Source organism: Cuculus canorus, chromosome 11 (assembly GCF_017976375.1).
Source record: "Cuculus canorus isolate bCucCan1 chromosome 11, bCucCan1.pri, whole genome shotgun sequence".
In the NCBI taxonomy this organism is placed as follows: domain Eukaryota; kingdom Metazoa; phylum Chordata; class Aves; order Cuculiformes; family Cuculidae; genus Cuculus; species Cuculus canorus.
This window is the reverse complement of record NC_071411.1, coordinates 1,206,143-1,219,847: the sequence shown is the minus strand read 5'-3', so window position 1 is coordinate 1,219,847 and position 13,705 is coordinate 1,206,143. Positions and strand designations below refer to the sequence as shown.

General features: G+C 47.7%; 1 protein-coding gene across 1 annotated transcript in view; it reads right to left on the bottom strand.

Annotated features, from left to right (window-relative positions):
* Nucleotides 1-13,705, bottom strand: part of RBM6 (RNA binding motif protein 6) — a 51,411-nt gene that overhangs the window by 33,885 nt on the left and 3,821 nt on the right. Inside the window, exons 3-4 of the mRNA XM_009560642.2 lie at nt 13,590-13,679; nt 11,894-11,963 (exon numbers count right to left, since the gene is read on the bottom strand). Coding sequence (XP_009558937.2) covers nt 11,894-11,963; nt 13,590-13,679 — 160 coding nt within the window. The remainder of the gene's footprint in view (nt 1-11,893; nt 11,964-13,589; nt 13,680-13,705) is intronic.

Below are 13,705 nucleotides of genomic sequence, written 5' to 3'. Positions count from 1 at the left end.
CTGCTGTTCTGGCTGGTTATGAGCGAGAGGAAAGCTGCTCTGCATGGGGATTGTACCATTTTTAGGCACCTAGCTGTCCTGGCAAAGACATTGTTTTCTCTCCTAAAAGTGCACATCTGAACCTCCAAACCAGGTACGTATCTGGTTCCTACCACTTCAGCCCTCACCTTCCGGGGGAAGGTAACTCCACAAACAATTCCTTCAGGCAAGGCATTCCAGTCCTCTCCATCTCCCCATAAGCCTACACCAAAGAACATCACTGCGCTCACCAATTTCTTCTCCTCTGTTTGTTCACCATCTTTGTACTTAACCACTTCAGAGACAGGGCTGTACAAAATGTTTTCATCATCAAACCCTACTGATCGCTTCTTTTAATTGTGAGAGCTCTTTGCACCCTGTTCTAACAACACAATCCTGCCTTTAAACATCAGCCACCATAACAAGACTCCAGTTTGAACCTAGCTGCTCCTCTACCTCACACAGGAACGCCTTCCCCTTCCCCGCATCATTTTAGTCAATGCAATTACATTAGAGAGGGTTTTATCAAGCTGAGGGCTTTTCAGCTCAGGGAAAGACGCAGGCCAGCAGCACGCCATCCGTGGTGGAATGCAGCTAAAGCCACTTGGTATTGTTAAATGAAGTGGGCACCTGGAACTAGAGGTAGTTTCAGCTGAAAGAACCAAATTCACCCAACAGTTCCCACAGTATCCATTCCACTCTGCAGTTCCAGCCACACTAAATCACATGCTGAAGGGCAAGCAGAGCTTCTCTCTGCAGCAGAGTGCTGCTCTCCAGGAGCAGTGCTGCCCCTTGCTGGGAGCCTGTTTTGCTCTCTGGGCAGACATCTCTGCCACTTCGCCGCACAGCTTGCAGGCTCACATGGTACATTTTGAAGTCTTATTCAAACCCAGAACTCTAAAGTCACTTCTCTCCCTCCTGTTCAGAAAACGGCTGCGTGACTGATATTTGTCAGCCTGTAAGGCTCCCGATTCCTCTTCACAGAAACGGTTTCTGAAAGCTGCCATAATCAGCAAGAGTGCTAGCACATTTCCATGAAGTAGGGGGTCTCCCAACAGGCAGAAAGCAAGACTGCGGAAGTTTTCACTCCATTTGCTCTACAATGAAAAGCAGTTTACATCACAGTCCTCATTAAGTGAGTGAGTGGTTTAGCCATGGATTCAATCCAGCATGACACAACTGAGAGTGCAACGCTGAGTGTTACACACAGACACAAACACGGAGATGCTTGGAGGATTGTACACTACCGGATCGTCCTAAGCACTGCACAGAGACAGCTCAGGGAAAGATCAGCACATTTCTCCTTGCGCACTTTCTTACCTCTGCCCTCCTGCACAAAACTCGACCTCTCTAACCAGCACAGCTGCAGTAACACATACCATGAGAACCAAACCCAGGAACTGTGGCCCCACATCCTGCCAAAAAACAGCTTCAGGACATATGTTCAGCTCCTGGGGTCAAGTTGCAGAGGGACACAGCGTTCTGCCATTCACTACGAGCTGTCCTTGCACAGACAGCGCCGAAGAAGAGAGCAGCCTGCAGCTCTGCTCCAAACTACTGAAGATCTGCATGGCTTGATGCTTTCCTCCACCCCTGGATCCAGCCTCCTGCACAGCTCGGACAAGCATGCTCGGTATGTGAGAACTGCAGAGCAACATCAGCCAGGGATGGGACGGTATCCCCACCCTCTCCTCCTGCCCCCATCTCCACCACAGCACCGTTCCATATCAGACCATGATGGAAAGGCCTATGCAACAACGGCACTGCTACAGAGCACCTTCAAAATGCAATCTCTGCTGATTTTTCCGTGCTCCACAATAATCACCTTACCCAGAGCACAACACTCGAAACAAAACCAAGTGAGTCAAGGCTGGTTCTTAAGAGGGAGCAGGTACAGAGGCTCCTGCCACCAACTGTTGTGTCTCTTCCCTGCCTCCTTTGGAGGGCTGGGTCAGCTCTTCGCGCAGCAGCTGCTGCACTTGTCTGTCTTTGTTTCCAAAGCCCTGACATAGTTTGCCCATCAGAACGTGGCAGTTCAGCTGTTGTGACCAGAAGCAGGCCCAGGGATTTTGACAGAGGCACCTCAAGGCAGGAATCCAAGAGCATCCCAAGGTAAGCTGTCCTCTGCTGTGTACACGAGCTCTCAGACACCCACTGATATTCACGTCATAAGAGTAAAACCCAAAGGGATCAAACCAACAAAGCAAAATTACTGTTGAAGGCCATAGCACAGGTTTTTTGACTCAAGGTGGCCTAAACTCATCTGCAAGATTTCACACAGAGATTTGAACCCTGGTATCTTCTTAACTGGATCCTTCTCTTCCTAATTACTACAATACTACAGTTTCAGGATCCACAAAAATAGTAGAATGGAGCAAGAATTGATTTCTGTTTTGGCAGAACTATATGTGATCAATACAGACTCTCTGTCAAAAAGGAGATAAATCAGTATTCCCCACACACAACCTCTGAGCACACTGCAGCACAGTTGCACCATCCAAAGAACTTCACAGGGGAACAGTCCTCCAACACCTGAACTCACTCAGGTTTTGGCCCTAGCGTAGCTGTAAAGCGTGCACGTCCTCACCTCCCCCCGTGTTTTAGGATCACTGTCTAAAAGGACTCATTTAACTACATCTCCACTGTGCAAACCTACAGCACCACGGGCTGCAAATGAGGGGCAAAAGGAGAACAAAGGGAGAGCACGCACACAGGATCCAGAGGAGACCCGCTTTCCCTTAAGCGCTCCTATGTAAACACAATCCCTCACAGATATTCCCAAAGCATGCTCAGTTGTGCTCTGCACCGAAAACATAAAGGATTGCTTAATACTTGCGGCTAAAAAAATATTTAGAGCTTCAGGAAGCTGCTCTGCAAACATTTGAGTATGGAATATCTTGCCTCTGAAACAGATGTGTTTTAGTGATGGGAAACTTGACAATGAAACAATAAATAGCAGGTCCCTGCTAGCACGCCGTGGTTCATCCAAAAACCTGACTTAAAATCACTGCTTTGTGGCTTCAGATAAAAAGATCAAAGACTCAGGATTTAAAATAAGACTTGTTTCTGTACTCACACAGTTTCTCCTGAACAACTGACACACAGCAATATGTTACTTCATGACATGTTATGTCAAGTTTCCTGTCAGATGAGACAACTACCACGGAAGAAAAGTATTTGCAGTTTTGGGCACTCCTAGGACTCGGAGAGACAGCACATGAAAGCAGAGCCATGGCCGGCTGCTGAAGCACAGGCGTCGCTGCATGCCTCCTCCAGAGACAGCACGGCAGAGCAGAGCCAAGCAGGGAAATCTGCTATGAGTTTCATCCATGTTAGAGGAGAAAGCTCAATTGCTCCAAAGGCAACTACGGCACGAAGTACATAGTGAATATGAAGGACTTCCACATCTCTTGAAGGAACCTGTAAGGCTGACAGGCTGACCTTCACACACCGTGGGCAGCAGAGACAGGTGACAGACACTGTTCTTGGAGAATCCACTGTTCCTTGGCGGACACGAGGACGTCCCTCATCTGTGGGAGATTTTGGCAACCCACCCATGACCCCATCCACCAGTTTTTCTGTCTTCTCCAAGGAAAGATGCAGAAGTTTATCCATGCAAAAAGTATGGATCATACTTCACTCTCCTCAGAGGAAAATACTGGAAAACATGGGGCTCCCTCTTTACCTCCACGCTATTACAGTGTACCGTTATCAGGAGGCCATAACACAGGGTGTTTCCAAGAAGCCAGGAGCTCCTGGACATGCATAGCAGCAGCTGCACCTGTGCTTGTACAGCATATCCTGCCATTACAGTGAGGATGGGCAACAGCACAGTGCCTTCTGTGATGAGCAGAGAAAATAAAGCTGTCGGCACTGCCTGAAACCTTGGAGGGCGCCCCGCAGCACAGCGGGGAAGGGTGCAATCCATCCTTGCTAATGCAAGCTCCGAAGCCAGACCCGAGAACTCTCTCCACACCAGGTGGTAGATTCTGAGCGCCCATAAATTTGTCAGATCTCTTTTACTGTGTAGAAAAATTGGTCTTCAGAGCTATGAAAGCTGAAGAGCTGTACCAGAAGAGCTTGCTGTTGAATACTAAACAGGACGATCCGCAATAAGCCGTATCCCAAACTCCTTTCAAAGGCTGAGCATTTACAAGCCACACCTGGCCTGCCACTTCATCCTGTCCTTCTATGAGGAGGTACACTCATTCCTGACAGCGCTGCACAAGAGAACAGCACTGAAACCAAAAGAAACAAATGAGCCACATTCTGAAAGGATGAGAGCTACAGCCCATCCTCCTCCCTACATCCACAACAGAAGGCAGAAAGGAGCTGCCTGAGACACCCTAAAGGTGGACACAGGCAGCCCCATAAACCACAGGAACTACAACAGTCAGAGCCCCAGCTGGCTCTCAGCCCTTCTTGCCCCAGAAGGACAATGGTTTGTACACAAGCGCCGTGGGGCAGAGGGAAAAACCCACAACACTAACACCATGCACAGTGCTGCTTTATTAAAGATCAAGGATTATATTATATTTGTACAGAAACTGGGATCCAAGGAAGGCTGGGGCCATCACACAACTCCATGAGAGGACTGGTTGGAACAGGCTGCCCAGAGCAGTGGTGGCTGCCTCATCCCTGGAGGTGTTCAAGGTTGGATGGGGCTCGGAGCAGACAAATCCAGTGGGGTGTCCCTGCCCATGGCAGGGTGTTGTAACTGGATGGGCTTTGAGGCCTCTTCTAACCCAATCCATTCCATGATTCTATGACAATTTCCTCTCATTCTACCCCTTGTTACCTGGGAGAAGAGCCTGGCACCACGTCACCACAATCTCCTTTCTGGGAGCTCCAGAAAGCAATGAGGTCTCCCCTCCAGGCTAAACAGCCCCAGAGCCCTGAGCCGCTCCCAGAGCCCCTGGGCTCCAGACCCTTCCCCAGCTCCGTTCCCTCCCCAAGATGCGCTCCAGCCCCTCAATGTCCTTCTTGAGGTAAGGCCCCAAATTGAACCCAGGATTCAAGGTGCAGTCTCACCACTGCTGAGCCCAGAGGGACGATCTCTTCCCTCCTCCCACTGGCCACACCAAACCATTCCATGATTCTATGACTGGAACTTGCATAAGTGGGAAGGTGTTGCAGACAGGAACCTGGTCGGCAGGATATTCAATCTGTTGTTTAGCCTGAATGACTCAGAGAAGCAATCAATGCAATAATGTCAGCATGCTGTGAAAGCATTGAAGTTTTGTGCTGGAGATGCAAAATCAGTGAGCACATTTGTAAAAACGGTTACAGAGAAAAGGACTGCACACCCCAAAAAGGCTACCAGCATGTTTTAGAGATGAATGTGCTGCCTTTTCTGTTGAACATGCCCTGTAGCCCTAAAACAAGGGTGATCCTCACCACAAACACAGACTTATAACAGATTTGTACTTCCTGTTTCCTAAGCCACCACATCACAGGTGGGGAAAGATGGGCAGGAACGACTTTTGCTTCCAAGAGACCATGCACTCCTGCCCTTGAAATGAAGTGAGACTATCAAAAGCCCACACAGCTGGGAAAACTGGCAAGGACTGGTATTGATGACCAGGGACTAATTCCAACTCAGTGCTCTTCTAGTCCTCACCAGACTATTCTAGCTACAAACAAGAACTAATTGCTTCACGCAGATCAGCGCTGAAGGGATCTCCTCATCTTCTGATAGGTGAGCCCCTCCGGACGCAAGAACTCTACTGATGAGCGGGCAAGCTGGTAATGCCAAAAGAGGAAACTCCATGTGCTACAGCATATTGCAGACTCCTGGACGATCACTTTGGCTCTCAGCAAGTACCCAAGATCTGTGTGCTTTTATTTGTGGCTGACAGTAGAGCGAGCCACACAATCTTCACTGTGCAAAGCACTAAACACAGCAGCAGGGAATTATTCTTCCTGTGGAGCAATGGCACCAGCCTTGACAGCGAGCCAAGTTATCTTCTGTATAATTAGCACAACAGGAAAGATGCACCTCTGCACCACAGCGTGTATCAGACATCTCACACCAACCCACAGCAACTCTTTGGTTTGGTCCAAAGAATGTGAAGTCCTTGTGGGACCTACTCCTAATCAAACCCCATAGGGCTGGTGCCCAGCTCTCTTTGTGAGGAAGCCACTAGCTGGCCACAAATCCACCCTTTAAGGGGAGACCCCCAAGGGCACTTCATCACTCCTGGAAGGAAACAGAAGGTCTCGGTTTAGCACAGTTCTTGATCGCTTCCAGAAACATCCTCTCCCCACTCAAAAACCTGTACCATTTTTTTCCGTCATGAAGTACAAGCTCCTGGACCCTAGATTAAGACTTTTAGCAAAAGATAACACTAAAGAACACTATTTGAAATTTCAGGGGCTTCCTGAAACCAAGGATTCACTATTCTTAGAGACAGGAGAGGCTGCGTTTGGAGGGAAATAACAAGCACCTTTGAAGGGTTTATCTAAGGGGCTTATTAATATTTAACAAGGCACCAGTGCGGCAGAGCAGAGTGAGAACAAGCAAGATAATCCAGTTTCTGCTAGGACTTGGCCAAGGCAGTTGAAGTTTAACAGAGGGCGGGACAAAGGCAGCAGTTCCAAGAAATACGGAAGGGCCAAGTCTGGCAAAACGGAACAAGAAATAAATGCTAGAGCAAGAAGAGACTAAGCAAGCGATAAAGAACGTTAGGTACCAGGAGTGCTTGCTGAAAAAGAAAGCTTTTCAAAACTGAGCAGGCAGCTGCCGTTAAGTAGCTGCTAGGTTAGGGACGATTTTAGGTTACACCCCAAATCCTGGGTTCAGTTTTGTGCCCCTCGGCACAACAAGGGCATCGAGGGACTGGAGCACCCAGAGGAGGGGAACAAAACTGGTGAAGGCTTCAGAGCATAAGCCTTGTAAGGAGCAGCTGGGGTTGTTTAGTCTGGAGAAAAGGAGGCTGAGGAGAGACCTCATCACTCTCTGCAGCTCCTGCAAGGAGGCTGTAGTGAGGTGGGTGCTGGGCTCTTCTCCCTAGTAGCCAGTGACAGGACAGGTGGAAAGGGCTTCCAGATGCACCAGGAAAGATGTAAGTTGGATATTAAGAGGAAAGGGTTCTCAGGCACTGGCAAAGGCTGCCCAGGGAGGTGGTTGAGTCCCCATCCCTGGAAGTGCTTAAAAGATTAGTAGATGTCGTACTTGAGCACATGGTCTGGTGGCAGACTTAGCAGGGCTAGACTGATGGTTGGACTTAATCGTAAAAGGTCTTTTCCAATTGAAACCATTCGACGATCCTATGATTTCCTGCATGTACCTCCACGACAGGAGTATGCCTGTCCTTTGGCACCAGCCACCTGCATCCACACGGACACCCCTGTGGCCCCAAGCATCACTAGTGTTCAGAGAGCTCCTCCCTGCCCCAGTCATCCTATTTCCAGGGGTGCTTTGCTCCCCAGGGAAGCAGTGCTGCATTCCCTCCCCACCCAGGGTTCAAAAGCAAGTACTCAGAAGGGTTAGAAGAGGGTTAACAAACCCAAATCTCCCAATTTCTGAAGCACTGCACTAATTTAGAGGGGACATAAAGGGACTGGCATAGATCCCACTGCTCCTTCTGATCACAACCCAGCTCACCTGGTCCCTCCAGGTCTGCTTCGCAAAGCTCCTCTCCGCACATGCCGCTTTCCACCTTGGTCAGTGTGTCCATTCTCCACCAGGCTCTCCCAGCTCAGCAAAAACTCCTCTTGGTTCCCCAGAAGGGCTAGCAGAGTAAGCTAAAAAAACCTTGCAGGCTATCAGTGATTTCTCAGGCTCACTTTCCCTAAACAGCCTTTCCCAGCTGCTCATAATAACCCCAACATAAAACCTGGCTGGAAAACACACATTCCAAGCTTGTTCCACCACAGACTGTATCCAGGAGAATAATCGGAACAGAAGGCTCAGTGTGCTTCGTGTTTTCACTAATTACTTGGACATCATTGCAGCATCTCTTAAGGGTGAATGATTCATCATGAGCAGCCCTTTAAGATAAAGATAGCTCCTTGTGCTCACTTCTCCAGGGCATACATGTGTGTTCAGCCAAAGAGTTCTGTGCACATCAGGCACTCAAGATGCTGTCTCAGACTTTGCTTATGACTTACGTTAGTCAGCAAAGCAGAAATAAAGCTCCATGAAGTTCAGGCAGGAGATGAGTTTAGAACTTGACCAAAACCAAAACCAGGACAAAGTGTGTTTGTTTTAGAGTCCTCGAAGGCCAAAAGGTATTGTTTTCAAGTTCCTGGCAGTCAGAACTAACAGGAACAGAAGGACAGACATGGTGCCACAAGCAGTCTGGTGCTGTTACCCAGTGTGCTGTCAGCTCCACAAAGGGAGGCCACATGAAAGCCTTGACATGTCTCCACCACCAGTATCTAACGAAGCAGCTGCACACCCATGGCAAACGCAGCTCATGGTCTTTGAGAAGACTCCACTAACACCTCCAGGTTTATTCTTTGTAATATTAATGAACAGCCACAACCAAAAATACTTAAGAAGGCAAGCAGAAAGACAAGCCAACAACCTCATACAGTTCTGCCAAGGCTTATCAGTGACGCTGGAAGATGCTCTCTCCCCCTCAACAAATGGATTTGATACTTTGAGTCTGAACACACAAAATCTACCTAATGGAATTTACAAGTTAATGTTGCATAGGGTAACACTATAAACTATGACTTTGAGATTTTACAATGGTCTGTAAGTACCTGCCTTTTTTATTTCAATCGAATTACTACACCATTTCCCAAGACCTCTCCTCTCACTACCTTGTTCAAAATCCAGCCACCGTTTCCACCTGTGGGCTTCGGAGGCAAAATAATCTCAAGAATAAACAGCACGGATGCATACCAAAATCCCACCAGGTACATCGAGAACAGTGTTGCACGCTCAGCACAACCTTCAGTGAGAATACCCTTCCCTTAGCACATACACTGTGTTAAAAGAAAGGGCTTTATAAAGAGGTTGAGCTGCTTTATCCAAGAAATATCAACCTTCTCTTTCCCCCAAAAAGAGCCTTGTGAAGGATCATACAGTGGAATAGTCACGTAGAAGCTGCGGAGATCAGCTTTATGATAAGTGTTATCTTTCTGTGAATCTGATGCAAACCTCACTTATCCCGAGTTAATTGCATGTCCTTTGTTCTGGCGGTTATTATTCTCCCACAGCTGCAGGCATTCTTCCCTCAAACGCACTCCACACGCATACTCATGATTAATGTTATTTTTAACATTTCTGGACAGCACTCAAAAACACATGACCCACTCAGGCTTAGCACGCGTGCTTCTGAGCCAGGCTGCTGTCCCACCAGACCGAGAGCATGGCCGGGGGGCCCAGGCACACCCGGAGACATTAGCAACCGAGCAAGGCTGATTTAATTCTTATGGATATTTACATGTACGGCCCAGTAGAAAAGCATTGCCCAGATCAGGGCTGGCCTCTGGTTTCAAACAGGCTTAGCTTTTCAGGAGTTAATATGAATCCAGCTTCCCAGATTTCTCTTTAGGACAGACCAACGTGAAAAGCTGAATTAAATTCACTACAGCTCCTAGTTACCCAATTTCAAGAAATTGTTTTCACAATTCAGGAAGCTTTTATTGTCCTAGATGTACCCATCTGGCGTAATAAGGCTCAGAAAGCTCTTTAAATTAGCAGCTGCATTTGCAGCCTCGGGACTTAATGCAAAACAAAAGCCTTTGGAGTATCCACGTAACCTAGAATAACGCTACACTGCTTCAATTACTGATGGTGACTGAACAGGGTTAAGCAACAGCTTTAAATAGCTCCTAAAACATGAGCTGATTTTAACTTCATTCTTTCCCTCCTCATAATTGCCAAAAAAATTTTAAAAAAACCCTACAACTTTGCAGCTGAAGAGACAAACAGAATGCAGCTTTCAGAGAGAAGAAACCACAATCATGCGATCACCAGCAAGTACTGGGCTTCTGCATGTGACATCAGACAACGCGTCTTATCTTGAGTAGCCTTTGAAACGGGGAGTGGGAAAGAGGAGAAAACAAGTCTCCAATGAGGGCAGTAAGTCTGAGTAACCTACATAAGAGACTTAGGAAGTGATTCCCACTTCCAGCTGATTGATTACTGAAGAGTGATGGATTTCAGAAAAAAACAACTCTACAAATCACAACAGCGCAGGCAAGGAATGGGTGTGTTGCAATGACTGAGTTACAGTCCGTGTTGCGCGGCTGACGACAGCCACACTGTGCTGTGAAAAGAGGAACGGAAGTAAGAAAGATCGATGGTGCCCCGCAAGCCCTGCTCCTTCCGCCAAATCAGGTTCTGTGACATAGGGGTGTTCTTCAGTTCAAAGGGTCATAAGAAGGTTGTGAAATCTCCCTTGACAGCTTCCAGGAACACAAACATACTTGAGAAACACCCAGCTGCCCCAGGTTGCCTCCTAGTAAACAAGCATAAAGCTTTATATGAGGAATTGACACCAAGAATTCCAGCTGCTTCGCATGCAGCCCATACGGGTAATAAGGGAAAGCACTGACAAATGTGAAAACCTCTGCTTTCCTAGCTTGAGCAAAACAGGGACAACAGGCCTGTCATGCTCTTTCTCTTTGGAAAATGAGAGAAACTCACTCTGGAGCAGGAGTTGTTCAGCATCATCAGAGCAGAAGAGGTAACTTCAGATGTTCCCCTCCAGATTCCAGGTATTGTCTACCAGCACAATCCAAACCAATCCCCAGAACTCACCCCACGTCTCCTACCATCACACAGCTTTGTTCCAGTACAACTCGCTCACAAAGCAGCCTTGTAAAATCTTTCTTTGTTTCTTCAAACTCCTACACACACTGATCAGAAGTAGAACAAAACTTCATTCTCTGAATGAGGCAGCACATCCAGACCCAGTGCTGGATATTGGGTTGTAAAACTTATTCTTGTTCTTTTTTTAACCTGTCTTCATGTCTAAGAAGGGTAATGGTTTCACGTTACTGAAGGAGAAATGTAAGGATGTATCAGGTTTCATGAGGACACTGTTTGTGCAGGACATGAAACTGTTGGAGCAAGTCCAGAGGAGGCCTTGAAGATGACTGGAAGGCTGGAGCACCTCTGCTATGAGGACAGGCTGAGAGTTGGGGTTGTTCAGCCTGAAGAAGAAAAGGTTGTGGGGAGACCTTAGAGCAGCTTCCAGGACTGAAAGGGGCTCCAGGAAAGCTGGGGAGGGGCTTTTTGCCAAGGGTAATAGTATGAGGGGGAACAGCTTTAAATTGGAAGGAGGAAGATTTCAATTAGACGTTAGGAAAAAAATTCTTCACGATGAGGGTGGGGAGGCCCTGGCCCAGGTTGCCCACAGCAGCCGTGGCTGCCCCATCCCTGGAGGTGTTCCAGGCCAGGTTGGATGGGACTTGGAGCAACCGGATCCAGTGGGAGGTGTCCCTGCCCATGGCAGGGGGTGGGACTGGATGGGCTTTGAGGTCCCTTCCAACCCAAACCCTTCTATGACTCTATGATATGTTCCAGAGTAAGATCATCTGAGGAAGAAGATGTAGAATAATCCAAAAGGGTTTAATAATAATCTAAACAATCAAATAGGAATTAACCTGCTGTCTAATGTCAGTCTTGGCTTTACTCCTGATGGCTGTTAGAAGAGCCTTACTGTTTTTCCTAGTGCTTTTACATCTACATAGAGGCACGAGGACCCACACCTCACCTCTGAAGCAGCAGTGAGCACAGCCATCAGTTTTTTTGAAGACAAGAAGACAAGCTACAAACTCAGCGGGCATTTTCATTCAAAAATACCTGCAATTATGGCAGCAAAGACTTTAACAAAACTGCCTAAGTGAGTATTGGTGTGAAAAACACCCTTTCGTAAGCTTGAAACCAGAAGTACTGGAAAAGTGTTCTCACCTGAGCTGTAATCTTTCAGTCGCAAGTCCTTCACGGGTGTCCCATCAGGCCCTCGGAAAGCATTGAGAATCTACAGGAAAATCAAGATCCACTTCAGGCTCCAAAATAAAACCTCAGCAAAAGACGAACTTGGTAACATACATTTCTCTTTCCCCAAGGCTTTTCCTTATAGGTTAACTAGAAGTGACAGCCCCGTTCCTGGTTACGTTCAAAACCGGGTTGGACGGGGCTCTGCGCAACCTGATCTGGTTAAAGATATTCTTGCTCCTGCAGTGGGGGTGGTCTGGATGATCTTTAAGGGTCTCCTCCAACCCAAACATTCCATAATTCTAACTCTGTCACACACGGACACATTTTCCCCATTAGGTTCCTGCAGCACCTGAGAATACATCCTGAGTGCATCCAGCACGGCATCGCCTGCCTGGTGAGGGAGGGATGGTCCTGCTCTGCTTGGCATTGAGGGCAGCTTTGGAAGCCCCAGGATAAACAGGATCTGAAGCTACCGGAGAGCATCCAGAGGAGGGTCCGGAGCTGGGGAAGGGTTCAGAGGGGAAGAGTGTGAGGACCGGCTGAAGTCGCTGGGTCTGTTCAGCCTGGAGAAGAGGAAACTGAGGGGAGACCTCATTGCGCTCTGCAGCTTCCTCACACAGGGAGGAGGAGGAACAGGCGCTGAGCTCTTCTCTCTGGACCTGAGGGAATGGCAGGAAGCTGTGCCAGGGGAAGGTTAGATTGGACATTAGGGAAAGGCTCTTCCCCCAGAGGGTGGTGGAGCACTGGAACAGCTCCCCAGGGAAGCAGTCACAGCGCCAAGGCTGACAATATTCCAGCAGCATTTGGCCAACACTCTCAGCCACACGGTGTGGATGTTGGGGTGTCCTGCACAAAGACAAGAGCTGGACACAATGATCCTTGTGGATCCCTTCCAGCTCGGGTCATTCTGTGATTATATGAACTGTTTATGGAGTTTCAAGAAGCATTTTGGGGTTTTGTTTAATTAAGCGAGCACCATTTACACCAGAATTCAACCATGCAAAGTTTTGTCATGGTGGTTTCAGCCGGACAGTTACTGCCTTCAAGGGGCACAGGGTGGCTGTTCCAAGTCTCATCATCCTCCGATGAGGACGCCACGAATTCTCCAGACTCAAGCCTCGGCAGCTCCTATCATCACAGCCAGCCCCAGCAAAAACTGTTGCATGTGGGCGTTCTCATGTCTGCAACTGCCACAAAAAAAAGCCTAATTCGCAGTGAAAGCTTTTGGAAAGAAAGCTGCTTTCACCTTGTAGCCTAGATTTTTTCTTTTACTAAAATCGGCAGTAGCAGCAGACGGCTTTTCCGTCTTTATAAGATCTCAGGCAATTTCAAGTAACTAAGAAGGAAGAAGTGCACTTAGACACTACACGTCTTCTGGGCCCAAAATATAACAAAGTAATAACAGGTTTTGGTATATATAGCGCCATGTTGGAAGTAAGGCGTGTTAGAAAGAGTCTGGAGTCAAGGCTTTTAGCCACCAACACCCCAGAGGTGACTGTAAAAAAATTCAGCACTTCCAGACCCCCAGAAATCAGAATAACACTGTGATCACTTCTAAATCTGGATTTTCCTTGAGGAAAATAACCAGGCCGTCTTAACTGTGCTTAAAAATGGTACAACTATAAACCTTTGATAAAAGTTTTGGGATGAAAAAGACCCCACTTACATCATCCTTTGTGGCGGTTTCAGGCACTCCTCCCAGCCGAATGAGCTTGCTTGGCTTCACGTATTTGGGACAGGTCCGATAATCTTGGTCCTTGAGTTCACACAATCAAGATGGTT